Raw genomic sequence first — 27,764 nt, forward strand, 5'->3', positions numbered from 1 at the left:
AGTAAATTTTGTTCGATTTTGGTTTGCAATATTGTTCAAATTGTTTAAAATGATGTTTCAAGTCTTTCTGCTGGTCATTTGTTAGTGTCCATGTACTGTAAATTGAATGACCCGTTTCGCCGACCCACAACATTAAATAATTACATTTGGTTACTTCGTCTTTACTTTTTAATGGGCCTTTGAACATGAAATCACAGTGCGATCTGAACGATTTAAATGCTTGGTGTAAGTCCGGATTGTCCCAGTCCATCTTGGGTGTTTGGCCTATATTGTGTCCGCTATCCATTTTTTTTTAAATAAGCAGAATGTCACAACTAGCACAAATCAATAAAATCCTGGAACTTTATGATTGTATTAAAATCAAAATTCCATTGGTTTTATCAGATTTTTTTTAAACTTCTGACAACATGTTGTATTCCAGCCGGTGTTATTAATATAACCAAAGACCTATAGAGTAATCTATAGGTCTTTGATATAACGTAAGGCGTATGTGGCTACATGTTTATTCATTCATTCCCAAGCTACAAGTGTACAACTAACTATTAAGCATAGTCATACAAACACAAGATTAACAATAGAGACAACTCTTATGGGATCTAGTATTTAGTGTAACACAGTAATGTGCCTTTAACATATTTCTTGACAATATGTAACAGAGAGTAGAGTAGAGAACTGTAACTGGTTCGCATTAAAAAACATGATATAAATGTGACGTAATAGCCTAAATCTAATTAACATTTGAGGGTCATTCATTTACAAAATAACTTTCAATACGAATTTAAGAAATTGGTATTTTAATTGTATATATTCCATGAAGATAATTTCTACACGATTAAATAATAACAGTCCCGTTTTATAAATATGATTTATGAGTGATTCAACGCACACATACATACGAAATTTTGATATTTTGCATTGATACGTTGATATATAGAATACATGGAAGCTGATTAAACATTATTGTGTATAATATATATATATATATATATATATATATATATATATATATATATATATATATATCATGATATTATTCCCGCTTGCTTTTGCTTTACTTTCTTGTATATGTTTACTTTATGACGATATATGTACTAATAAGATACCTTACTTTAAAGGGGCTTGTTCACACTTAAATTGCATTTTTTTGAAGTTTTTCATTTAATGCTTTAAATTCATAAATTTAAACATCGCAAATAACGTGCTCTAGTATAAAACAAAAATAAAGTTAAAATAAGAAAGAAAAAAGTAAGCCGCACCAAGGCTCGAACCACTGACCCTTGGATCGGTTTTTTCCCCGACTAAATATAGATTTTAAATATAAACTTAAATATAAACACGCATTGTGACAACAACAACAACAACAAATATGGCGGAATCTGTAGTGTCAAACACGGAAGAAGAAGGTAAAATATGATTTTTATTGTAAAACTCAATAGTGCGTATGATTTTTTTTTATAAAAGTAGATTAAAATAGTATAACTGATCAAATGATTCGTTTTCGTTACATAAGTATATGCATATACATCACAGAACGCGTAAATGCTGATTCTCTCGTTTACACTTAAGTTACAGACAGAGACTAAAATTAAAAGCCAAGTTGAATACAGAATTAACTTTAGTATTCGCGCAAATAAATTAAATTTATCATTAGCCTTGGAGTACTGAGATCATTTAAACATTACAGTATCTTTTTCTTTCCTCATAACTGACAGTGACAACATTATTTGTTGGCAGGCAATTCAAGATGCTGTGCATTTATTGACATATTCATTATTGTGTGTTATATGACAATGACATTTATTATTAACTAAAATGCATTTGAATGGTACTGGTAGTTTATTAATTTAAACCCAAAACTCATAGTTAACCCTTTAAGCGCTGGAACCGAATTTTGAAGGCCTTTGCAAACAGTTTGGTTCCAGATGAGACGCCACAGAACATGGCGTCTCATCAGGATCCAAACTGTTTGCTATTCTGATAGTATTCTTTGAAAAAAATCAAAGAAATGGCTAATTTTAGAAATTCAGCGGATGACATTTAGCAGATGACAAATTTCCCAGCATGCAAGGGGTTAATGTATTTATATCAGTTTCTTCTGCACAGCTATTTTATTAATAAACTGAATAACCAAAATATTTTTGAAAATAGTAACACAGTTTAGTAATTCATGGCATCAAATGCATGTAGCTGGCGCCAGACAACTCGCCCCAATACCAACTTGCCCCAAAACAAACTCGCATCAAACATATGGTCACTCGCTCCAACCAAGAGACAACTCGCCCCAATTTATTTTCGTGCATCTTATTGTTTCTTTATTTAAAGTATTTTATCTTTATATTCTTTGTTAATTTAGCAAAGCACGTATATATTTTGATAAATGTGTATTTCAACAGTACATTGTATTTTGAATAAATCAAATACAGGTCATCTGAAATGCATGTATCATTATATTTGTAAAAGCCAAGAATATTCTGGATATTCCTCTTTTTTCAATTGTTTTAAATATCCTCAAGATTTGATTTCCTGAATGTCAAAGAAAACTTATTAGATAATAATACCACATATTTACAACACACTTTTTTAATAGAGACCATAAATAGTTTTAAAAAGTGGTTTAAATTGTGTATTTACTTTTTCAATAGGATACAACCATAATTAAACCAAGAAGTTTATGAAGAAGGGATCACTGGATTTTGTCACTTTGGTACAAGAAACAGAAAAGGTATACTTATTTAGCTGCATTTTTTTCTGTTGATTTCATTTGAGAATATTGAAATAATTTGTAGATAATGTTTTCAGATATTCAGGCTAGTTGAGATTTCATTGAATTTTTTTTATGTCATTTCACAATATTCTTGAATGGAAACAGAAAAAAACACAGTTCAACGCACTAATTGTTGATATATAAAACAAAGTCTTTGTATGTAAAACTGTGTTGCTACATGAGCAAAGAATTTAAAAAATGATCCTACACTACACTAGGTGAATATTGAAATTTTACAAAAAAACTGACAGGATTGTTTAAAAATGGTGTCATGAAAAATAAAAAATTCTATATGTACATGTAGCTACATCTTGTGTCAAAATTCTTAGCTTTATGTTCAAAACATTTATTGTTAAATGCAGAAATGTCTTTTCAAGGATATCATAGACCACCTTACTTATACGGAAGCATAGGAGCTGTTGAAGGAAATTGCTGCCAGACAGTCAGCAGTTATCACTGACAGCCTGTCCTGGCCCAGCTTGGACCATCCTCAAGCTAACCATGATGGTGTGTTTGCAAGAATTGTCCATTTGGTAGACCATGATGAAGACCAGCTTTGTTGTGGCATGGCCTGACAATACTGTACAAGCCAGAGACCAGTATGTTTACTGTTGTTGAATATGACCCATTTTTCATGTTTATTTTTCTGTGGGCCTGTTTCACAGAATTAATTATGAACTTTATCTATTTCAAATATGTTATTTTTCTGTGGACTGTTTAACGGAATTATTAATGCATTTTATCTATATCAAATATTTTATTTGTCTGTGGGCCTGTTTAACGGAATTAGTAATGCATTTTATCTTTATCAAATATTGTTGCTTGTAATATGAATATAGAACACGTAAAACTACTCATGTAATTGTCTCGGCTTAAAATCAAAAGTGTAGAAAATTTAACTCATTTACTGTCGAAACAGTGGCCATTATGTTCCTGCATCTTAAAAGTTGGACAATAACAGCTAATATATATATATAGATAGATTTAGCAAGGGGTTTTGAGTTTTTTATCTGTTCATATTTTTCAGAAAAAAGGTTAAGTGGTGACTGATCCTCTCACCCTCCTTATCCAGGAAACGTTTCGGAACAACGTATTGGCACTGAAGATGTGGAGGACACAGATTGATCACAGTACATCCTTTGGATACATGGACACCTTCAACGGGACAACAACAAAACTGTACCTGCCTTTTTTTTTAAAGGAAGTAGTTATAAAGTTATAAAATTATTGTTAACAGCTTTTTTAGTCTTGTTGTTTAAGAATGCTTGCAACATTTAAGTGGATAAACGGTTGTTTCAAAATTTGATTCTTCAGTAATGCATTCTTTATTAAATGACGTCATCTTATTTCTTTCAATATAGTGTAAATAATAAGAACATAATTATCCTTTGTATACAAAATGAAAACCAAGTTTACTGTTCTATTAATCATTATTTATTTATCTTGTTCTTTTGTCAGAAATATTACAGGGGCATACATACAGTATTCCTTAAATAAAAGGGGCAGTTCTTAGAAAATTAACATGTCTTTTAGCAATGCATATTCAAACTTTTTCCACATTTATAACCAGCAACAATATGTAAGTATTATAATGTAACACAAATTAATACTATGAATTTACTACTGATTTTGCCGTGCCTCTCATCAAATAAACATGTTTTACTGAAAGTTTCTTAAAAGATGTTATGTGGAAGACTTAATCAATCATTTAATAAATATTTGAGCCTCGCTCTGGGAAAAGGGGGTTTAATGCATGTACATAAGATTGTCCAAGATTAGGCTGTGTTGACTGCACAGGCTAATCAGGGGCAACACTTTCTGCCTTATCTGAATTTTCTCTAAGAGACTCCATTTCAAAAAATAAAAATAAAGCAGCAATTGTCTGCCTGATTGGTATGATCAGCACATGTTAATCTTGTACGACAATTTACGCACATGCATTAAGCCCCATTTTCCCAGGGCAAGGGTCACCTATTTAGGTTTTAGCTGTCTATATGCTCTTTAACTTTTGAATCATGATGCAGTTTCATATAATAATGTATTATGAGTCGTTTTTAATTGATGCAAATTCTTTTGTTCAGTGTTGAACTCAACATGTATTATAATAAGGTGTTCACTTAACATTCTTGCAGTAATGTTTTGCTGTGTAATATACATGTAATAATAAATCAAAATTGAACAACTAGCTTCTTATTTCTTCATGTTATTTATTAAAACATTTTAAACCAAAACAGCAAAATCCATAACATAATGAACACAAAACATAATACTCTATATTCATGAAACAAAACTATAATTGATAACATTTTGAATAAATGTTTCCAACTTTCAACATTTGACAGATCAAATTATTTCTGAATTCCACCATTTTTTTATTTATGGATAAACAGCACTTTATCATCTTTATGACAATTTATGTAAGACTATTACAATAAATGGTTGTTTATAGACTGATAAACAATGGACAACAATACATAATCTATATATAGCATTGTGCTTTGATGTCATTGTTAATGGAACATAAACAAATGTGGTGTGCAGCAGGCACTCACCATTGACTATGGTAGCTTATACCTAAAAGAGTCAATAATTCCTTTTCATAGTCTTTACTTGTGACAAAAAATCAGAAAATGCTGAGCCCAGTGTTTATTTAGCTATTTGCCAGACAAGGTTTTCACAAATTATTCTGTTACATAGTGAGTGACCTATGATCAAATACTTTGGATCCACTATTGTAATAACAAAACAATTAATTCACCATGTTTGATCATGCATCCCACAAAAAACTTAACACAAATCATGATACATAACACCTATAAGAGTCAACAATTCCTGTTAGTGGTCTTGACTTGTGACAAAAAAATCTGGAACTTGGCCCATTGTTTATGTAGTTATTTGCCAGACAAGGTTTTTACTTATTCTTCTTTTTCAGAGTGATCTATGATTGAATACTTTGGATCCTATATTTTTATAACAAAACAACAAAATTCACAATACCTTACACACTTAAAACTCAAATACATATTCTCATGGCATTTCAGGGCACTTGTATGCTATGTTCATCAGTATTTTATCAATGATATTTCTGCCCTATGTTTATAAGCAGTTCACTTATTGAAATCACATTTTATCACCATGATGATGACAGGACAGTCGACCATAATGTCACACATTTGGTCACGCCTTCATATTACACAAATAAATTCAAGCATCATTTCAAATACTTAAGTCATCTACTGACTGAAAAAACAGCCAGGGTCACACATGCACTTTCATACTCAATGGTATAAATCCTATAAAACCATGCTGCCAAATTCACACAACATGTTCCTACCCATAGTCAGTTATCATTGATTTCAGCTTTGTCAATTTTTTAATTCATAATAATGGTATGTTGAAGTTAGTTAAAACAACATAGTTACATACACCATGTACCAATTTGTATGAGTAAATCTTCATATTGTTTCCGGGTTGCTTTTCCTTGACCTATTGGATATTGCAGCTCCTCATTAGCCGCAGGTGGATATATAAGGGGCAATGTAGCGGCAATCAGCTTTGGATAAGCTGAATAAAAAAGGAACTTTGATCGAAGGGTTTTTTCCTTGATGATCTCTGTGTACTCAGTGCATGTACGTGTATCCCTTCTTTTCATTGATTGGCACCACCGTCCAATTGTTGACTGCCTTCAATTTACTCTGAAATAACATATAAGCATATTTGTAATTTTGAAATGTATTCTAAAACTTATCATAAAAACTAAGTATGAAATTTGTTTGCTATTTTAAACATTATTTTATTCATATCATGCCAATCAGGTAACATACCAATACTTTTCTGGGCTACTTGATTCACCAGTATTAACTTATGAACCTACCAATACTTTTCTGGGCTACTTGATTCACCAGTATTAACTTATGAACCTACCAATACTTTTCTGGGCTACTTGATTTACCAGAATTAACTTATGAACCTACCAATACTTTTCTGGGCTACTTGATTTACCAGTATTAACTCATGAACCTACCAATACTTTTCTGGGCTACTTGATTCACCAGTATAAACTTATGAACCTACCAATACTTTTCTTGACTTCTTGATTCACCAGTAAGAGCTTATTATATGATGAAGTTATCATACTTGAGTCACTAACTGACAATTACTGTACAACTAGAGATTGGAGCCAGAGGAGAATGGCATTGAAATAATTTCATGACCAATTACCATGCAAGTTATCTGAACGGTTCAGAAAACAAACCAGCTATCGGATATCCTCTGGTTTTCATAACATACAAAGTTTCTGGTAAAAAAAATAATAAAGCAATTATATTACCAAGGAACTTTAGGAAGCACATAGAATCTTATTGAATATAAATATATTATTTTATCAATTAAAATATGCTAAGACAGGGTTGTTTGCATACTCTAAGTAAGATGTTATCTCTCCAATTCCTGACACATGACCAGGTGTGGTACTTCCTTGTGACACAAATGACAGGCCAGGACCTGGCGGGGGCTGATGACCGTGCATAGATGAAGAGTTTGTTGTTCTAACATTATGCTGAACAGTCAAACTTGCAATAGTTTGGCCGGCACGTCATCCTAAATACCTTAAAAAGAAGGTTTGTTTTAGAATATAAAATTGATCACATATCAATTTAAAGAAACAACAAAATTGATGTTAAAATCAGGGAATAAACTGTATAATCATATTATCATATCATGATAATTGATTACATAATATAACATATACATTTGCATACCAGTATATTTTATAATATAATATATACCGAATAAATTAATAATTCATAATTCATCATTTATCATTAATTTGATCAGTGCTCCAGCTAGGCCTAAATCGAAGGGCGCCGCGCCCTGCCCTCCCTAACCTCCGCCCTGCCCCCCCGAATTCCCGCCCTGCCCCCCCTCTCTAATAAAAAAAAAAAAAAAAAATTTTTTTTTTTACATATGATAATTCATAAATCTCTTATTTCATTGTAATTATTTTATTCTCATTGTAGACATTATATTTGAATGGTTTAATGATAATGGGAATAATACAATTATTTATAACATATAAATTAACATGCAATAGGAAGCATTCCAGAAACACCCGCGCGCTCGAACGTGCCATTTTCACAAAATTCTGCGCGTCGAAAGTGCCCTTTTGACAATATACTGCGCGTCGAAAGTGCCCTTTTGACAAAAAAGCCCCCCTGCCCTTTTCAAATCCTAGCTGGAGCACTGTTGATGCTTCATTTGACTCGTGTTGGAGTGTTCCTTATAAGTTATAACGAATTCATTATATTGATACGAACATCTTGGAATAGGGGCAAAAAGGCTTATTTTAAAACGTGCAATGAACAAATTATGTTATCAGTGCGTATCTGGTTTCGTTGCAGAGTAAAATATCCATACAATAAAACTAAATACCTATCCAAACTTTTGCTAAAAGTCCTTTGTAAGCAGGCAACACTTGCCAAAAACTAAACGTAGCTTCTAAAATATGACTTACAATTCGTGTGTTTAAGCCATTACCCTGTCTTCGTCTCTTCCAACGATACTCCTATGGTTCTGCAAACACTCAGTCTTGTCGTCAAGATTGAATAAATTCGAGCGATGTCGCTGGCTCCGGCTTTTGTTTCTCTTTTTTTATATTTTCGATCACAGAAATGAGATACATTGTTTGTAAAGCAAAACCGGATAAGCGCAGCGCGCATGCGCAGGCTGCATTGGTATACTAGTTCATTCTATACATAGATGGTGACGTCACTACGTTATTGTCAGTAAGAACGGTGTGACACAATGAGTTGGGATCCCATTCATAATTTCTGACTAAAAATAACTCATTTCGCGTCTGAGACGCTTTATAATTTTCAGGTTTTCAAATCGTCAAAAGTTGCATTTAATGGAGATTTTAGAGCATGGAAACAATTTGGTATTTTTTTTATCGTGTAAGTACCTATTATCGAACAGAACCTGATATCGGACGGTTTGTTTTGGTTCTATATGCGCATGCGCAAAGTGCGCATGACGTCACATCCATAAACAAATGGTCATTTATGAAGTCCGTGACCTACTTGTCCACTAAGCTTGCAACAAATGCGCCGAAAACAGGTAAAAGAAATGCATTTATTGTTATTTACACGGTTTTATGTATTTTTTGCTATTACTTTTTGAATGCATTTATCAAAACGTGCATTTACACACCAAAAAGCGTATTTCCATTTGCAATTTTGGTTGCAGCAGACGTAGATTTTTTCGTCGAGTCCGGGTCACGTGACAGTCATGTGATAGTCATGTGACTTTGTTTTATTATCGCTCTTAGAGCTACAGCACAGTTCCGAAAAAATATTCCAGCTTTTCTTTCTTGACAATTGATCATCATAAAGTTAAGTTTGTTTTTCTTTTTTTTCAGTCTAATCCTAAGAAGATAATTAAACACAGAGGTCTTTACTCACCAACAGCTCTTCACAATGCATACCTTAAAGTAAAAGACAGTGGCTTGCCAGTAAGAACTGTTGCAAAACAGTATGGTGTTCCTCATACTACACTATGGGACCGTGTGAAAGGGGTTATTGACCCTGAATGCCTCAAACCCGGACCAGCTCCACTCTTCTCTCAGGAAGAAGAGGTCAAACTAGTTGACCATGTCAAGACAATGGCTGCCCTTGGGTATGGTTATACCATCAGTGAAGTTGTAGCAAGTGCTACAAACTATGCAGTGTTCCTTGGTAAAAGGCCAAATGATAAACCTTTGTCTGTGAAATGGTTTAAGGGTTTCCAGCAGCGATGGCCTGAGTTGCGAGTTGTTCGTCCGAGGGCACTGTCCAACTACAGAGCTGAAGCCACATCAGAGGCCAATGTTCATGAATATTTCAACAATTTGATGAGCGTTGTTGAAAAACATGACCTCCACAACAAACCTGAGTGTGTCTATAACATTGACGAAAAAGGTATCCAAACAGAGCATACCCCACCATTCATAATAAGTGGCACATTGAAGGCACCAGCAGTTACTTCGTCAAGGTCCTGCGTTACAACAATAATTGGATGTGGAAACGCATTAGGCACACAGCTTCCACCATTCTTTGTTTTCAAAGGGAAACGCCTGAATGCAGATCTGTTACAAGGGTCTACACAAGGGTCATCAGGGTGTATGTCTGACAGTGGCTGGTCAAATTCAGCTGTGTTTTTACACTACATGGACACCCATTTCCTCAGATATGTGCAAAGAGTGGACAAGTCACAGCCTATCCTTGTTCTGCTTGATGGTCATAAAAGCCACATAAATGTTCCAGTGCTGGATTGGGCAAAGAAGAATAACATTATTCTATTCATCTTACCGGCCCACACAAGCCATGTCCTTCAACCCCTTGATGTGGGTTGTTTTGGACCCCTTCAAAAAATCTACAACTCCATGTGTCACAGATTTATCAGAGAAAATCCCTCTACAAAAATAACAAGGTACAATGTTGCTCCTCTTGGATCTGCTGCATACGTAGCAGCATTGTCTGTGGAAAATCTTCGATCTGCCTTCAAGAAATCAGGTGTTTTTCCTGTTGACGAGTCAGCTGTTAGCAAGGAGCATTTTACCACTTCGCTACCATATGTTGCTGAACCATCTGTTCCTGAAATCAACAAAAACATGCATGAAAGAAATCCTGATGTTTTCTTCTATGAAGCAGAAGTTGTCATTAACAAAAAGAAAGAATTCAACAATGCAAAGAAAAAGAATAACATTCTTGAATTTACATCTGGCAAAGAAATAACAGATCCGATAATTGAACAGAAACTCAGGGAAAGAGCTGAAACAACAAATGAACAGAAAAACAAGCAACAAACTGAACAATCCAACAAACATTCGAAGCTTATGCCCACAAAAGAAACAGCTTCACAAACAAGGAACAAACAACTGAAAAAAAAACAATCAACAAAACAACACACTTACCCAGAGCCTGGACCCTCCCATCTAAACACTGATGTTGAATCCTCTGAAGATGAAGATGATGATGAAACTTGTTGTGTATGCAGCCTCTTTCAGCCAAAAGAACTTGCTAACTGCGTATCATTGATATTTGTAAAGTGGGCCAAGTGTGACTTTGATAACTGTAGCCACTGGGTGCACTTGCAGTTTTGCACAGCCACAAATGTTGTTAGGAGAAATGACCCGTTCTATTGTCCTTGCCACAATATTGCAGAGGAATAGACTTGTGTTTTTGTGTTCAAAGCTACATGCTTTTCTAATTTTGTTAATTTTCATGTTTCAAAAAAAAATGTTCAGTTTCATGTTTGTTTATATTCACTGGAGTAGTATTTATGAACTGTTCGGTAATAGGTCATGTTTACATCGGCCGCCATTTTGTTTTGTCTGCTAGAGGTGACAATAAACAAGGAATCATTGTTATGAATTCTTGACGGATATTTGCTTGAAAATTTTACAGATAAGTTATTTAATGATTGAACTGTTAGTTATTTGTTAAAACAAATTGTTTTTGTTATTTTAAGTGTTTGCAAATTTAACTTAATTTCTTAGGTGTTCGATAACTGGTTCGTCCACCATAAATACAAATATCATGTTTTCAATGAAAATTTGCAAATCCGAAACATTTTTATTCAATTTTGTCAATTTATCAAAGTGTGAACAAATCCCTTTAACAAAGATACCTGAACTTCTTCCAACCATAGCATTGTTAGGAGTGGTAGGTTTTGTATGTTTAGTGCAAGAAAATGAATATATGGATTCAATACGAAAATATAGATGTCTAGACGGGTTGTCTGGGGTTGTTTTGGAGATGCTCAATATGTAATCAGCCTGAGCGTTCAGCTTTGACGATGTATAGAAGATTAATGTGTAATGTATCATTAAATTTCAGGAATTTATCAAAGATTGCTGTGGAGTCTTAAGATATTGGTAATATGTTAAACCATACCATGACTTAATATAGGCATTAATAGGTATGCGAAATTATATTGGTATCTGCTGTTTTCCATCAGTTATACTGTTAATGTCATGACAAAAAGACATTTCTATGAAATGTAAAATGTTTTTTTACATGTTAGCAATCCACTTTGTAAATGTATTTACCTTTAAAAAGATTATATTTGATTGTTTTGGGGGTAATTTATTATAATAATTTATCAAAAAATGTGAAAATAGCAAAATACTTATTTTTACGAGCGCTTTTGCAAATACACATTTGCAAAGTTTCTCATTTTACTAACAATATATATACGGTATTACTAAGAGCAAACACATTTCCCTTTTTTATTTAATACTTTTGTTTATTAATTCGTGTTTGTATTTTTCTTGAAATGTTTCTTCAGACATGTTATCCGCGTACTGTTTTGTCATATAGTCCTAGTACAGATCAACTTTCCAGTGGCGTGCTGGATATAATTGCATACTTATAATAAGGATTTATACCTTACAATTCTGAATATACCGAGATGTTTATTATCGTTTCTGTTATCATTTTGAAATAAATCGGCAAACGTATAATAATAAAATGAATACTTTACATGGCGATCTCATGATCTATTCGTTCTTGTTGGCATAATTTAGAAATATGATTCGTTTGGATTGTCTTATAAATATAATATGTAAGCACGTTCAGCTGTGAACAACACATGTGTTACTAAGAACGCTATTTACCATATCAGCACAAACAAGCCACTATCGGACACACAACCAAGTCAATAAAGTATATGAGATCAGACGCGTTAATACAATACTTGAAGAAACGATGATTTCAAATTTCTCACGCCAGATGGGTCTTATAATAGTTCTTTTTCAGCATTCCATATCAATGACCATGACGAAACAATCAGCCAGAAAAACGTGCGTTGTCTACGCCCTTAACATTACCTATCTTTCAGCCTAGTGTCATGACTTATATTTTACATAACTTTGCAGATATAATTTGCATTTTGTTCAAACTGGTATATTTCAAACTCCGAAATATATATACGGAATATTACGCTAGTCAATTGTTTCAAAAGTTTGTATTCAGTCGAGTGGCTTGTGTGATGACGTATCACACGAGAGGCGGAGCCTCGAGTGTGATGCAAAATAACACAAGCCACGAGACTGAATACAAACTCTTGGAACAATGACTAGCGTAATATTCCTTTTATAATATACACAACTAACGAAAACAGTTAACAATTGTATTTTTGCTTTAACAAAACTGACAAAACAATGACTTCAACGGTACGCCATAGTTTATTTAAGACGCGTATGAATACAGTATATGTAAATTACCGTGTAAACATTTGAACCGGGAAAACACAGGATTCCGACACGCTTACCTTAATGACATCGTTAATCCAATGTTTATAACAACTAAGTTGATAACTTTGATTCGATGTTTATAACAAAAGCGTTGAAACGATATGCACTTCCACTTCTATTCTTCCATGTCTCTATCGACACTATCTTATTGTATTCCAATCGAAATTTATATTGATGCATGATAAACACACACTCTGAAAAACGTTCTGCATTCGTTCGTTTTAAACAAATAGTTTACTCTGATTATACTCCTTTAATTGACGTTTCGGCATAATGCATTTATCAAAACATTGGAAATTATATGTTAACTACATTTTTACGTCTTTTGACTGCACAATTTAAATAACCTTATTTAAATTGTGCAGTCAAAAGACGTAAAAATGTAGTTAACATATAATTTCCAATGTTTTGATAAAGACATTATGCCGAAACGTCAATTAAAGGAGTATAATCAGAGAGTTATAATTATTTAATATCCCTTCGGATAATTCAACTGAGCTTAAATAGTTTACTGTTAAAAACACCACGTCCGACTGTCCTTAAATTCCAGAGATTTAAATAAAACTATTGTATTTCGTCACAGAAATGACGTAACACGATGTTCTACGTAATATATAGCGTAATATGGGGGGGGGGGGGTTTCCTATTTTCGGTGAGCATTATGTGACGTCATTAAATGGATCGAAGAAAGTAGTCCGGCTAGTATGGTAATACGGAATTGGAAACGGCGAGAGGCGTAATACGGGATTTTTTATTTCAACGATTGATACAACCTGTATTTTGTTAAAAGCATTAAACAGGTATATAATAAATCTGTTTATCATAGCATCAATAACATCAATTATAACATGACCTACGCTCCAGGAGTGAAATAACGTAATGCTCAATTTTGTTTATGACACGGGTGTTATTACACTTGTTATATAACTGTGAAATGACGACATTTTTGTGACGAAATGACGTCATTTTTCCAACGAATTTCTTCAGTCAAACTCTTTAACAATGTGAATAAACGGTGAAAAAAAAACATAAAAGAAAATATGTTGGTCATGTTATAAATAGAATCTTAGATTCGTGGTCATTTTGTAATGAATTTATTAAACTCATCATCTAAATAAAGACAAAAACTCGGCAAGCCTCGTTTTTTTCTTGATTTAGATGACTCGTAAAAAATTCAATACAAAACGACCACTCATGCAAGATCCTATATATATCGAAAGCAAGAATTGATAATATTTTTTGAAATAATGGGACAATTGGTCGGCCAATTTCTTTTACCAAAAATATCAGATATACATCTTTCAGATATAAAGGGTGTTAAATAAGAAGCCGGTTTTTGAAAATCCCCATACCTTGACTATTGATTTTTATTTGTAACATCAAAAACAAACAAACACATCTGTACAGTTTCCTCTACTATTGCACATCGCACTGATGTTATGGAGACACACATATTTAACAATATAAAAATTGTACTATTTTTTTCAAGACACGGTCGACCTAAACAGTTTATACGATGTTGTTACAACAATTTTAAGACAACTGCTACTATATATACTGTTGCATCTCAATAATTTCATCGCGTGTTGGTTTTTTCTGGACACAAAAATGTTAATCCCAAAACGTCGACCGTTATTGCTTTAATTAATGTCATATCATCAAACGGCATAGCAATTAAAGTCGACTATACACTCCATGCGTTAGAATAAAGCTGTAATGAAACAATATAATGATAGTAACTCGTGTTACAATAAGTTATTTTAATTCGGTAGAGGAATATCATCAAACAGAACGTTAGTTAAATTATTAAAGATTGAACCAACGCCTTGGAACGAATCATTGGCGGACTTCAACCGATTGTATTGCTAGCCTTACCTCAAACGTATCGGCAAGCCTCGCTTTTAGTTTTTCTAAGCCTCACCTGGTATATTACAAAATAAAAGGGCAGTGACGTGTTATTGTATATGTATCAACACATTATGCCATATATATTATAATATCATCATCTGGCAATAAACATGTCCGAAAAGATCTCTAATGTTTTTATCATAACGTTACTTATATTTTTTTAATAAAGGTCAGAGTCATATAAAGGTTTGTGGGAGCTATACTAAAATGAGTAACGTATTCAAATGGTTGATTAACAACTGAAAATAATCAATGCATTGAATAGAAATTTTAACTCTGTCGACAACAAACGTGACATTTTATTCATGTGTGTTTACTATTCGAATGATTGAGTTAAACGCGGCAGAAACCACTGGTTAATGGAATAAAAAAACAATATAATTAAACGCATTGGCAATCATTCGGCTGTAACCATTTTTCACATTTTCGCAATCTTAGGTTGGACAGTCCAGGCTTATCAGGGACGACACTTTACGCTTTTATGATATTTGTCGTATAAAGAAAGTATCTTCTTAGCAAATATCCAGTTTAGGCGGAAAGTGTCTCCATTATTTGCCTATGCGGATTGCACAGGCTTATCTGGGACGACACTTTACGAAAAGCATTAAACCCCTTTTTTCAGAGCGAGGCCTTTTTATGATAGAACACATTATGAAAACGATAAAAACTGGAATCACATTCCATATACGGGTAAAGTAAAATGGGCATGATAAGACACTAGTCAAATAACATATTAAAATATGTAATGCAAATAATCAAATACTTAAGTAAACATATTCACATATTTGCTAGTTTGAGTTTAGCACATAAGAACCATTTCTGACCGGACGTGGAATGTTAATTATCTACTCGAGATTTACGACAATTGGCAAGGATGCAGATGATGATTGCGATGATGACAAGGAGTACAAAGACAATCACTAAATACCAGTACCAAGCAAATTCCGAGCAATCGTCGGATGCTCTACAATATAGAAAAATAATCCGAAATAAAACATTTGTATCTCATTTATTCATTCACTACGTTTCAGTAATACCAGTACACGAACAATATAAAAATCGTTCCGTTGCATGAGGATAACTTTAGTTAATAGTTTTAAGGTTGTTTGAATAACGTCTTCTTGTTTCATCTTTCTAGACCCTGTCTAAACCATAATACGCGACACCAGTGTGCCTACGAGAGCAACCATCGTGCACAGAGGTTTCGAAGCAACTGTATAACGCAAAACATAATCACATGGTCAACGGAACTGTTAAGGGTCAAAGCAAACAATGACACCTATATGACATTTAGAATTTGACATTTCGACATGGGTAATATATAATTATGCGTAGTAATAGTAAGAAAGCAGGAACATAATACACGTGCGTTATACCGAAACTAGCGCGTAACCCATTTATGCCTAGTGGACTCTCCCATCCTTCTAAATTGGATCAATTTATTTCCAAAATTAGGGATGTCTAATACATTTATTTCTATATTTAGAATATTTCTTACAGAAATGACTTTAAGCAAACAGCGCAGACCCTGATGAGACGCCGCATCATGAATATAGACATACGATATGAAGTCGACATTGAAATTTGGCGATGAATTCCCATTTTCCGTAAACTAGTACCTTTTTCTGCCAAAACACCTAGCGCGTCTACGCAACATAAATACTTTCGAATGATATGTTACGGGTACCGTATAGCGAGACGCTCACAGGTGTCGACCTCAAATAAATAAAAACAATGAGCCACTATTCGGATTCTGTACGTACCCCATTGTGTACACACCGGTCTTACTGACAATAACGTAGTGACGTCACCATCTATGTATAGAATGGTACGTACCCAGCATTAATTCTCACTGTAATCCGTCTACTTGATCTAGAACACTAGAATACAGTCAGAAGTACATTAGAAGAAATCAGAAAAATCGAATGCACATTCATCTTACACAATAATCACAGTACTTGTGTAAAATTAAACAAAGCGCCAATTTGCAATAAGTGCCATGTACAAGTCATAGGCGCTCGATGTCAATCACAATGTTTTTTTTTCAAATTTATTCATTTAATTTTTAGTTACCCGTTGTTTATTATAATGCATACACATACTAAATTAATAAAAATCTTCCGACAAAACGTCTTCTTAAAAAAAGATAGTTCGACTATGCATGTATAGATATTGACAAGGTAAATCACTCGCCATTTTCTAAAGCAACGGAAGTGCGTCATTATGCATAATTAAGTCGCTGTTACCCCGCTCGCTTATTGAAATGCGCGCGCAGGCCGGGAACCTCGCTCTTTATACACAATAACAGCCACTAAACACTATGAGCGCCAGATTTGATTTTTGACGTGCTGATTTTTTTTCTGGAAATCACCATGGCAGACGAAATCAAGTTAAATAATTGGTAAGGAATAATTCATGTGTATGCAATTTACAATATCTTTTGTTGATTGCCCCCATTAATTGAGTGAAACAATAGTTTCTGTTGAAACTGAAAGTAGATAGAGAATGAGCGAGGTTCCCGGCATGTGCGCGCATTTCAATAAGCGAGCGGGGTGACAGCGATTTAATTATGCATAATGACGCACTTCCGTTGCTTAAGAAAATGGCGAGTGATTTACCTTGTCAATATCTATGTACATAGTCGAACTATCTTTTTTTAAGTGGAAGTTTTGTCGGAAGATTTTTATTAATTTAGTATGTGTATGCATTATAATAAACAACGGATAACTAAAAAAACATATAAATAAATAAATAAAACAACAACATTGTCATTGACATCGAGCGCCTATGGTACAAGTTTAAATTTCATAGTGACATGTGTTTTTAATATTTTATTCATCAGTCAGTGGATTGAGTTTTTTCGGGGAAAAACGCCCGCAACATTTTGAATTCATTATAACATATGTCATTTTGAAATTAGTTTTAATATTATGTAATCATTATGTTAAGGCCTTATAAGTTAGTAGGTATTGGCGAGAGCACATATTAATTAAGCTTCTACCAATATACAAAGTTGGAGCATATACATTTTCGTTGATGTATCCTTGATCGATACATAGAAAACTATTTTGAGTTACACTGGAAACATTTAAGTTCCAGCTTCACTTCAAAGGCACCAACGTTTGCACAAATGAAAATGCCATGACCATGATGAAATTGGGAATTTAAGATGTTGCATAAATTTATTAAATATATCGTATTTATATACAATCTATCATAAACTGCTTACACGCATGAATAACCCGTACTGCTTCATAAAATCTATATCATTGAACACATCACGATACGAGCTTCATTGCTATGTTATTAAAATATCACAGTATTAGCTTCCTTTCTATAGCATTGAACACATCACGATACGAGCTTCATTGCTATGTCATTGAAATATCACAGTGTTAGCTTCCTTTCTATAGCATTGAACACATCTAGATACGATCTTCATTGCTATGTCATTGAAATATCACAGTATTAGCTTCCTATCTACATGTATATTATTGAACACATCACAGTGTCATCGTCCTTCCTGTATAATCGAACACATCACGGAGTAAATCTTCCTGCTATTTCATTGAAACAGAATTTAGCAATTACTCAAAATTGAACTTCGCGATCGAATGCTGTACTTCACATTAAAAAAAACTAGTATTTCCTCGGTCAGATAGTCCAAGGACAGGAATGAATATGCGAAACCTTTTATATTTCTCCTCGTACCCTTATTTGCAAAGGTCTTCACCAACACCTGCCTCGAAAGATCTTCTTGATCCGCGGGCTAGATTAGATCACCAACGAAGAAATATTGGAAAGTGATAGGCCACACCCGTCGCAGGCCTGCATCTAAAACGACAAGGAAATCTCTCAAGTGGAACCCCCAAGGGGAATGGAAGAGAGGGCGACGTAGAAACACATGGCGCCACAAATTGGATGCAGATGCTTAGCACTGGACGCAGTTGACGAGACTCGCCCAGAACCGACACTTTTTGCGGAGGCTGGTTGGCGGCCTATGTTCCGTTCCAGCAGGGACCATAGGCAAAGAGGATGCGATGAGGGACCCTTATTTGTACGTGCAGAACGGTGACATCACACTTGTACCGGGTCGATTAGTGACGGATACATGGTTTTAATGCGTGTGTATATTCCGTTCCAGCAGGGACCATAGGCAAAGAGGATGCGATGAGGGACCCTTATTTGTACGTGCAGAACGGTGACATCACACTTGTACCGGGTCGATTAGTGACGGATACATGGTTTTAATGCGTGTGTATATAAATACTTCAAAACCTCAATGTGTGATATATGAAATATATATGAGCACAGAGAAAGAGGTTTAATGCATGTTCATTAAGTTTCGTCCAAAATTGGCCCCAGCAGTGCGCGTAGGCCAATGAGGACTACACTTTCCGCATAAACTAGGTTTTCGCTAAGAAGAGAAAATTTCCAGAAAAGCGAAGTGTCCTTCCTGCGGACATTACCCCATGCGGACTACAAAGGCTAATCTGGGACGACACTACGCACATTTACGATCAGGCCCGTCACTTTCATTTTAGTGTGATGCCGCCAGATAAATGTTAACTGTCATTCAAATTCTTCTTCTTCTTCTTATTATTATTAGTTCAAAATAGCCGTTTCTGACAAATTATCCTTTTATGATACCCCTCTTCGGCTGCGATGTATCAGTGTATACAATAGAAAAACACACACGATAATACAGTTTATCCTGCCTCTATTGCAAACATTGACCAAATAAAGCAGGGTCGAATACATTTTCCTATCTCCGTTCAACAGGAAGTAGTGCTTTCCTACGCACGCTGTGACGATTAACATGTTCTAATATTTTAAACACTTTATTGGAGACGAGAACAGTTGAACTTGAAAACGAAGAAATGTTAGTGATTTGTTAACTTTAGGATGTGTTTTTCTGATTCAAATGGACACTATGCTGATGTGTTAAGCTAATACATAAACATTTGCGAACTGTAAACAGTGCTGTTTTTGTGGGCTTAATTGCTGCAATAATGGTATCGAAAAACTCTTGAAAAATCTCAATCATGAATAAATCCTCAGGGCCTGACCAAATTAGACCAATAGTTCTTAAAAATCTTAGTAAAGAACTTGTCCCAATCCTGTTAGAGTTATTAACAAAATCACTGCAGCATGGCTCCCTCCCTGAAATATGGAAAATGGCAAATGTGGCCCAAGTTTACAAAAAAGGCTCCAGGTCAGACCCAGCTAACTGACATCTCTCTAACCTGTATCCTGTGTAAAACCCTGGAACACAAAGTATCATCTAGCATCACTAAGCACTTCACAAAATCTAATCTTTTCTATGAACTGCAGCACGGGTTTCGAGAAAAGAGGTCATGTCTATCCCGACTCCTAACACTCAGTAATGATATTCTTAAGGCTGTAAACCTATGAAGCCAAGTTGACCTCATATTGCTTGACTCCTCGAAGGCGTTCGATATGGTTAATCATGAAAAACTACTTAATAAGCTGCACTACCATAGAATAAGGGGCCATATCCCTGTCTCCTTCGGTGTACCCCAGTGCTCGGTCCTCGGACCTCTCCTATTCCTTATCTATATAAATGACCTTCCTAAATATGCCCGCTCCTCTAAAGTAAGACTCTTTGCTGATGATACTTCCATCTATCTCTCCCTAACCGTTGCTTCTCACTCTAGCCTACTCCAACAAGATCTACAACAACTCGAACAATGGGAAACAATGTGGGACATGGAATTCAATCCATCAAAATGTAAAGTCATCCAAATCACAAAAATCGCAAAACAGTCTTACCAACACAATATCTCTTACATAACACCATTCAAGAATCTGTCCCTTCTGCTCAATACCTCGACGTCACTATATCTCATGACTTTGCTTTCAATACACACATCGACAACATCACAAAAAAGCAAATCAAACACAAGGTTTTCTAAGACGCAACCCCAAAGTACATTCACCAGAACTCAAATCCACCGCATACAAGACACTGGTCAGAACCTAGCTGGAGTACAGTTTCTCCGTGTGGTCCCCGCATACCGCGACTCGCATTGAAGCTTGCGTCAGTTCAGCGTAGGGCTGCCCGTTTGGCCAAACAGGACTTCAGTAGGCTGTCCAGTGTCACAGACATGCTTACTTCCTTAAACTGGCGACGCCTTGACCTCCGCCATATTGACCAGCGCCTGGTTATTTTTCACAACATCTTGCATAACCAGGTAGCCATTCCGATACCTGACTACTTCAAACCAATCACTAGACCATCAAGAACCTCCCATACAAAAGCATTCCAGAACATCCAAACCACAACCGATTATCATAAGTTTTCCTTCTTTTCCAGAACAACCATCCACTGGAAAGCTCTACCTCCTGACATTGTCACCCTACTTGGACCTGAGTTCAGCCTGGCTGTTAGCCGGGTTGAACATTCCTCTATATTTTATATCCTTTTTTCAGTCTTACAAACTTTCTTGTCGGTTGACGCGCGACATGTCTTTGTCCCCAGACAATTGGACGATTTTGCAACGTCACGACGTCATTGACGTCATTGGCGTCATTGACGTTACTGTCGTTAGAAACGCATTAAGCAATACAAGAGAACGGACGCAACGACACATCAAGAAATATTTAAATAAACGCAAATGTACGATATAGCATTGAATCAAGAGACGCGCAATTTATTCCAGCCTACCCCAGTTGGAAGGTATTTCGTATCTCAAGGGGGTTATCCAGCTTTCGTGAACGACGTGATTATGCCCATGATAGCGAAACTTGCAGTCGAACTTCACGAAGCACGAGTAGCATGCAGTGAGATGTACCCAATAGTTCGACGGCGAGTGCAGAACTACGTACTCGAAGAGGCTACAAAAGAAGGATTTCTATGCGCCAGGCCGCGTCGCAGAATAAGGCGTACGTTTTATCGTAGATCTTTGATTAAATGTTATATAATTCCGCTCTTACACGTCAAATATAATGCAAATTTATCGTCTTAATCGATGTTCATTTGATATCATTTCATAAAGTATTTTAAAAATAAATATCCTTATTTAATGTCTCTATGAGGCCCCGAAAATCATCTGTAGTTCTTAATTCTAAATTGTATTGCACTGTTGCAAGTTTGTTCGTGTCCTCTTTACCAGATAATGTTCTGAATGGGAAATAACGACTTACTCACCGTTTGTTAAAATCCTATAACTTCGTTATTTCGAAAACCGTTAATCCGAATTTCTGATTATTTCGAACTTCGAAGTAATGCTTTGTGAATTGTATCTTTCGTTAGTTAATTAGAAAATTTAATGCTTAAGTCGAACTCCGGTTTTCCTTATTATCGCGTTTTCAAACCCGGTCCTATCTCGAGTTATCATGGCTCGATTGCTCATTCTCGGCATAGGTATTACTTAAAAACTACCCCGGATACTTATAATTATATTGCAAAGAACCCAGTGTATGGAACATAAACTAAAAAGTACCCCGGAGTATGACCGGGTGCTTCTCAACGTAGTTTCCATACACGGTTATCAATTTAAGAGAACCAGATGTACTTTAAAGTAGTGCCCGAGACAACAACCAATGGAGACTTAAAGGCTTAATTTTCAAATGAAAAAGAATTCAGTTGTTCCTCTGTTTTCTACAATTATTTTTCAAATGATAACTCGTCCAGTTCCAAGTCTATTTTTCACACCTTTTGATACAAACACACGCCTTCCTCTTGATTTCACAGATCAGAACAGAAAAGAACAGGGCTGCACAGATGACAAGCGCTGCGCAGATGGCAAAAGCTGCGCAGATGACAAAGGCTGTGCAGATTTCAAAGGCAGCTCAAATGACAAGGGCTGCACTAATGACAAGGGCTGCGGAGATGACAAAAGCTGCACAGATGACAAAGGCTGCGCAGATGACAAAGACTTCGCAGATGACAAGGGCTCCACAGATGACACGGGCTGCGCAGATGAAAATGGCTGCGCAGATGACAATGGGCTGCGCAGAAGACAAAAGCTGCGCAGATGACAAAGGCTGCGCAGATGACAAAGGCAGTGCAGATGACGAGGCATGCACAGATGACAAAGGCTGTGCAGATGACAAAGGCTGCGCAGATGAAAAAGGCTGCGCAGATGAGAAAGGCTGCGCAGATGACAAGGGTCTCAGAGATGACAAGGGATGCACAGATAACACGGGTTGCGCAGATGACAAAGGCGACGCAGATGACAAAGGCTGCGAATATGACAAAGGCTGTGCAGATGACAAAGGCTGCGCAGATGACAAAAGCAGTGCAGATGACAAAGGCTGCGCATTTGACAAAGGCAGTGCAGATGACAGTGCAGATGACAAAGGCTGCGTAGTTGACAAAGGCAGTGTAGATGACAAAGGCTGTGCAGATGACAAAGGCTGCGCAGATGACAAATGCAGTGAAGGTGACAATGGCTGCGCATATGACAAAAACTGCGCATATGACAAATGCTACGACGCCGATGACAAAGGCTGCGAAGATGACAAAGGCTGTGCAGATGACAATGGCAGTGCAGATGACAAAGGCTGCGAAGATGACAAAGGCTGCGAAGATGACATAGACTGCGCAGATGATAAAAGCTGTGCAGATGACAAAGGCTGCGCAGATGACAATGGTTGTACAGATAACACGGGCTGCGCAGATGACAAAGGCTACGCAGATGGCAAAGGCTGCGAAGATGACAAAGACTGCGCAGATGACAAAGGCTGTGCAGATGACAAAGGTTGGGCAGATTACAATGGCTGCACAGATACACGGGCTGCGAAGAAGACAAAGGCTACGCAGATGAAAATGGCTGCGAAGATGACAAAGGCTGCGCAGATGACAATTGCTGCGAAGATGACAAAGCCCGCGAAGATGACAAAGGCTGCGCAGATTGACAATGGCTACACAGGTGACAAAGGCTGCGAATATGACAAAGGCTGCGAAGATGACAAAGGCTGCGAAGATGACAAAGGCTTCGCAGATGGCAAAAACTGTGCAGATGACAAAGGCTGCGCAGATGACAAATGCTGCACAGATAACACGGGCTGCGCAGATGACAAAGGCTACGCAGATGACAAAGGCTGCGAAGATGAACAAAGACTGCGCAGATGACAAAGGCTGCGCAGAATGACAAAGGCTGTGCAGATGACAAAGGCTGCGCAGATGACGAAGGTAGTGCAGATGACAAAGGCTGCGCAGATGACAAAGGCTGCGCAGATGACAAAGCCTGTGCAGATGGCAAAGGCTGTGCATACGACAAAGGCTGCGCAGATGACAAAGGGTGCGCAGATGACAAAGGCTGCGCAGATGACAAAGGCTGTGCAGATGACAACGCATGCACAGATGACAAAGACTGTGCAGATGACAAAGCTGCGCAGATGATAAAGGCTGCGCAGATGACAATGGCTGCGCAGATGACACGGGCTGCGCAGATGACAATGGCTGCGCATATGACAAAGACTGCGCAGATGACAAAGGCTACGCATATGACAAAGGCTGCGAAGATGACAAAGGCTGCGAAGATGACAAAGGCTGCGAAGATGACAAAGGCTTCGCAGATGGCAAAAACTGCGCAGATGACAAAGGGCTGCGCAGATGACAATTGCTGCACAGATAACACAGGGATGCGCAGATGACAACAGGCTACGCAGATGACAAGGGCTGTGAAGATGACAAAGACTGCGCAGATGACAAAGGCTGCGCAGATGACAAAGGCTGTGCAGATGACAAAGGCTGCGCAGAGATGGACGATGGAGTGCAGATGACAAAGGCTGCGCAGATGACAAAGGCTGCGCAGATGACAAAGCCTGTGCAGATGGCAAAGGCTGTGCAGATGACAAAGGCTGCGCAGATGACAAAGGCTGCGCAGATGACAAAGGCAGTGCAGATTACAACGCATGCACAGATGACAAAGGCTGTGCAGATGGCAAAGGCTGCGCAGATGATAAAGGCTGCGCAGATGACAATGACTGCGCAGATGACACGGGCTGCGCAGATGACAATGTCTGCGCATATGACAAAGACCTGCGCAGATGACAAAGGCTACGCAGATGACAAAGGCTGCGAAGATGACAAAGGCTGCGCAGATGACAAAGGCTTTGCAGAAGACAAAGGCTGCGCAGATGACAAAGGCTGTGCAGATGGCAAAGGCTGTGCATATGACAAAATGCTGTGCAGATGACAAAGGCTGCGCAGATGACAAAGGCTGCGCAGATGACAAAGGCAGTGCAGATGACAAGGGCCTCGCATATGACAAAGGCTGCGCAGATGACAATGGCTGCAATGATGATGACAACGGGATTGAGGATTGCGTGCTCCTGGGTGATGACAAGAACCGCTCTGACGAAAAGAACCCGCAGCCATATAAGGACGACGCCAATAGTGGCTTAGCAAAGAAGAAAGCGTCGGGCACAGGACGGCAACTCCTAAAACGAATCCATGGAGTATTAAAACGATTGTGTTGCATTCAGAAAATCAAATACTAACTTGACAAAAAAATTGTTCACTTCCATTTATTATAATTTTTTATAGTTATTTCATTTGAATAAAGTTTGACCAACATATTTATTCATCAATAAATTTCTTATATTATTTAATTAACCAAATATGAATTATATGCAACCATGCAAGTGAATTTACATGAATCGCAGAAACACAGGTTTGTCCTTCGAAATGTAATTCATGTTATAAGTATGCGATGTTAAAATACATAAAAAAACACAACAATACCAACAGCCTATTGCCGTCGTAATAACCCGCCTGTATTTTTAAATTTAACGTAATATTTTCGGTCTTATGATGACATGTACCGGTAAACGTGCTTACAAAGGAACCGATACCATATAAATACTTCTTTGCCAGTTAATTGAAATACTAGCAACCTCGTTGTTTATTTATTCCTTATTTAATCGCTTGCCAATGTGAGATATAGGTGTGGTTCAGATTTATTGACGTTTCTTAACCTCAGATCAGTACTTAACTGATTGATTGATTCATAGACGGAAAAAGGGTGTATACTGCGTATTTTTATGTGATGTCGGATTTTAGCTTTCTATACCCGTTATTAAATTCTAAACATATTCATACAAATTGACATTGCTGTAAAACGTGAATGCAGTAAAGCTGTTATTAAATGCGTTGACTTCGTTTAGGTAGAATAGTTGTGATTAGCGCTAATTGTTAACAACTTCATTACCCACAGTGCGAGTGTGTTTTTGAGTGGTATTTTTGCAGATAATACAGTCATCACAGGACCGCGACGCAGGAAATGTTGACTGGGGGAGCCCAACAAGGGAGGGTGCAGCAGGGATCTCCGCTCCCGAATTTTAACATTGTTGAATTCGGTATTTTTCAATGTGAATTTTAATGCTTAAAATATTTTGTGATATAAATTTATGAATATAATAAGTAGATGTATTGTAAAGTGATCAAACAAGATTCAATGCGACTGAAACGTTGTACAATTCATTTTCGCATCGCTATGAGTGTTGCTATTTGGCATATTCTGCATGTTTCTCGATAAGCTGTAATGATTCAAGTAATATCAATTAATTGTCGGATATGTGTTTACGTCAGTGTCGTTATTGTACATGTGCATAACTTAATTGGACAAGTGAGTAGAAAGTTGTTGTTCAATTCCTATTCAAATACCATGACTCGTTATGACCAAACTACAGCTGAAAAATATCAACACATTTCAATGCATGGTTAAACAAATTTAATAATGGTATATAGCTTATCGTCAAAAATAAGCTTTATACGGCGCACTTTCGGTCACTTAATTAGGCTTCATGCTTGTCCGTAAGTGTCGTTCCAGATTAGCCTGTGCATTCCGCAAGGCTTATAACGGACCAAACTGTCACTTTATGGCGTTTTTTGTAACGTAAGCCTCTTCTTGACTAAAATCTGTTGAGGCGAAAAGTGTCGTCGCTGATTAGCCTATGTGGACTGCACAGGCTAATATTGGACGACAATTTGCGCACATGCATTAAGTTTGTCCATTAGTTAAATCTCACCAAATTCGTACCTTTCACAGCCAAACATCATCCCATATCTGCGAAAAGTATGATAGGCAATTTTGCTTTCAATACTCGAGTTATTGAAGACCTTGCAAGACAGATACTGCAACGTTCGTCCGATTTCAATGTACAATCTAGGAGATAAAAGCAAAACTCTGCCTCTTTAGTTGACACGAGACGAAAGAAAGGAACAAGAATATAATAAAACATCTCAATTTTGTATTCTGTATTCCATGTATAAAATGTGCCGTCAATTCACAACAGAAATTGAACAGGCGTCCAAGATATCGTGATTATATTTAACACATTCTAAAAGCATTTGAGCCTCGTTCTGGAAAATATGGCTTAAAGCATGTGCCCGGAATTCCAGAGAAGGGTTTATTTATAATAATGTAAATGGCACAAAATCATCTACAAAGTATAACTTTAACAGAGAAAGAAGTAGGAAAATAATATACACATTTTGCAGATCGAAACAATAAGGCAACATTGGTCCTGTATTGCTTGTCTGATTGTAAGGCAACACCCATTTGATTAATATCTATATCTATAAGCAAGAACAATGACACTAACAATACAATAAAATTCTCGTGAAAATACAAGGTTAAATGTAGATATTTTTAAATTCCGAGACACATTTTGACAGATTGTGTGTTTAAATGTATACATAAATTTCAACATATATTTAAACATGACAATCTCAATACAAATATACAACATTGAACTTTTTGATAGATGGCTCAGGAGGGATGGATGGTAACAACACAAGGGTAACACAAGTAGGGAAATGTTTAA

At 36.5% G+C, this 27,764-nt stretch overlaps 2 protein-coding genes and 2 long non-coding RNA genes across 5 annotated transcripts; 3 read left to right on the forward strand and 1 right to left on the reverse strand.

Moving 5' to 3' along the window:
* Positions 1–1,352: 1,352 nt before the first annotated feature.
* On the forward strand, positions 1,353–4,949 carry LOC127874183 (uncharacterized). Its single transcript, XR_008046687.1, has 4 exons — positions 1,353–1,403; positions 2,643–2,722; positions 3,142–3,363; positions 3,792–4,949. It is a non-coding gene; the product is annotated as an uncharacterized LOC127874183 (long non-coding RNA).
* A 23-nt stretch (positions 4,950–4,972) lies between these two features.
* Positions 4,973–8,478, reverse strand: LOC127874184 (uncharacterized). Its single transcript, XR_008046688.1, has 3 exons — positions 8,277–8,478; positions 7,186–7,371; positions 4,973–6,459 (listed from the first exon to the last, which is right to left on the reverse strand). It is a non-coding gene; the product is annotated as an uncharacterized LOC127874184 (long non-coding RNA).
* Positions 8,479–8,739: 261 nt separating this feature from the next.
* On the forward strand, positions 8,740–12,288 carry LOC127874112 (uncharacterized). Its single transcript, XM_052418250.1, has 2 exons — positions 8,740–8,878; positions 9,180–12,288. The coding sequence occupies exons 1-2, from the start codon at positions 8,864–8,866 to the stop codon at positions 10,968–10,970; spliced, it is 1,806 nt and encodes a 601-aa protein (XP_052274210.1). The 5' UTR covers positions 8,740–8,863; the 3' UTR covers positions 10,971–12,288.
* Positions 12,289–20,904: 8,616 nt separating this feature from the next.
* Positions 20,905–25,500, forward strand: LOC127873607 (prestalk protein-like). Of its 2 annotated transcripts, none has more exons than XM_052417482.1 (4): positions 20,905–21,869; positions 22,681–22,827; positions 22,937–23,371; positions 25,147–25,500. In XM_052417482.1, the coding sequence occupies exons 1-4, from the start codon at positions 21,602–21,604 to the stop codon at positions 25,434–25,436; spliced, it is 1,140 nt and encodes a 379-aa protein (XP_052273442.1). In that variant the 5' UTR covers positions 20,905–21,601; the 3' UTR covers positions 25,437–25,500. The 2 variants fall into 2 exon arrangements, with proteins under 2 accessions (XP_052273442.1, XP_052273441.1); XM_052417481.1 differs by having other exon boundaries at positions 20,907–21,869; positions 25,129–25,500.
* The last annotated feature ends 2,264 nt before the right edge of the window (positions 25,501–27,764 follow it).

This window comes from Dreissena polymorpha, chromosome 3 (genome assembly GCF_020536995.1).
Source record: "Dreissena polymorpha isolate Duluth1 chromosome 3, UMN_Dpol_1.0, whole genome shotgun sequence".
Classification (NCBI taxonomy): domain Eukaryota; kingdom Metazoa; phylum Mollusca; class Bivalvia; order Myida; family Dreissenidae; genus Dreissena; species Dreissena polymorpha.

Bases quoted from the DNA above. Each gene is read 5' to 3' on its own strand.
- LOC127873607 (XM_052417481.1), top strand. From the start codon at position 21,602: ATGTACGATATAGCATTGAATCAAGAGACGCGCAATTTATTCCAGCCT. The intron at 21,870-22,680 runs GTACGTTTTATC...TTGATTTCACAG, and splicing joins GCCGCGTCGCAGAATAAGGC to ATCAGAACAGAAAAGAACAG. The intron at 23,372-25,128 runs GTGACAATGGCT...AATGCTGTGCAG, and splicing joins AGATGACAAATGCAGTGAAG to ATGACAAAGGCTGCGCAGAT.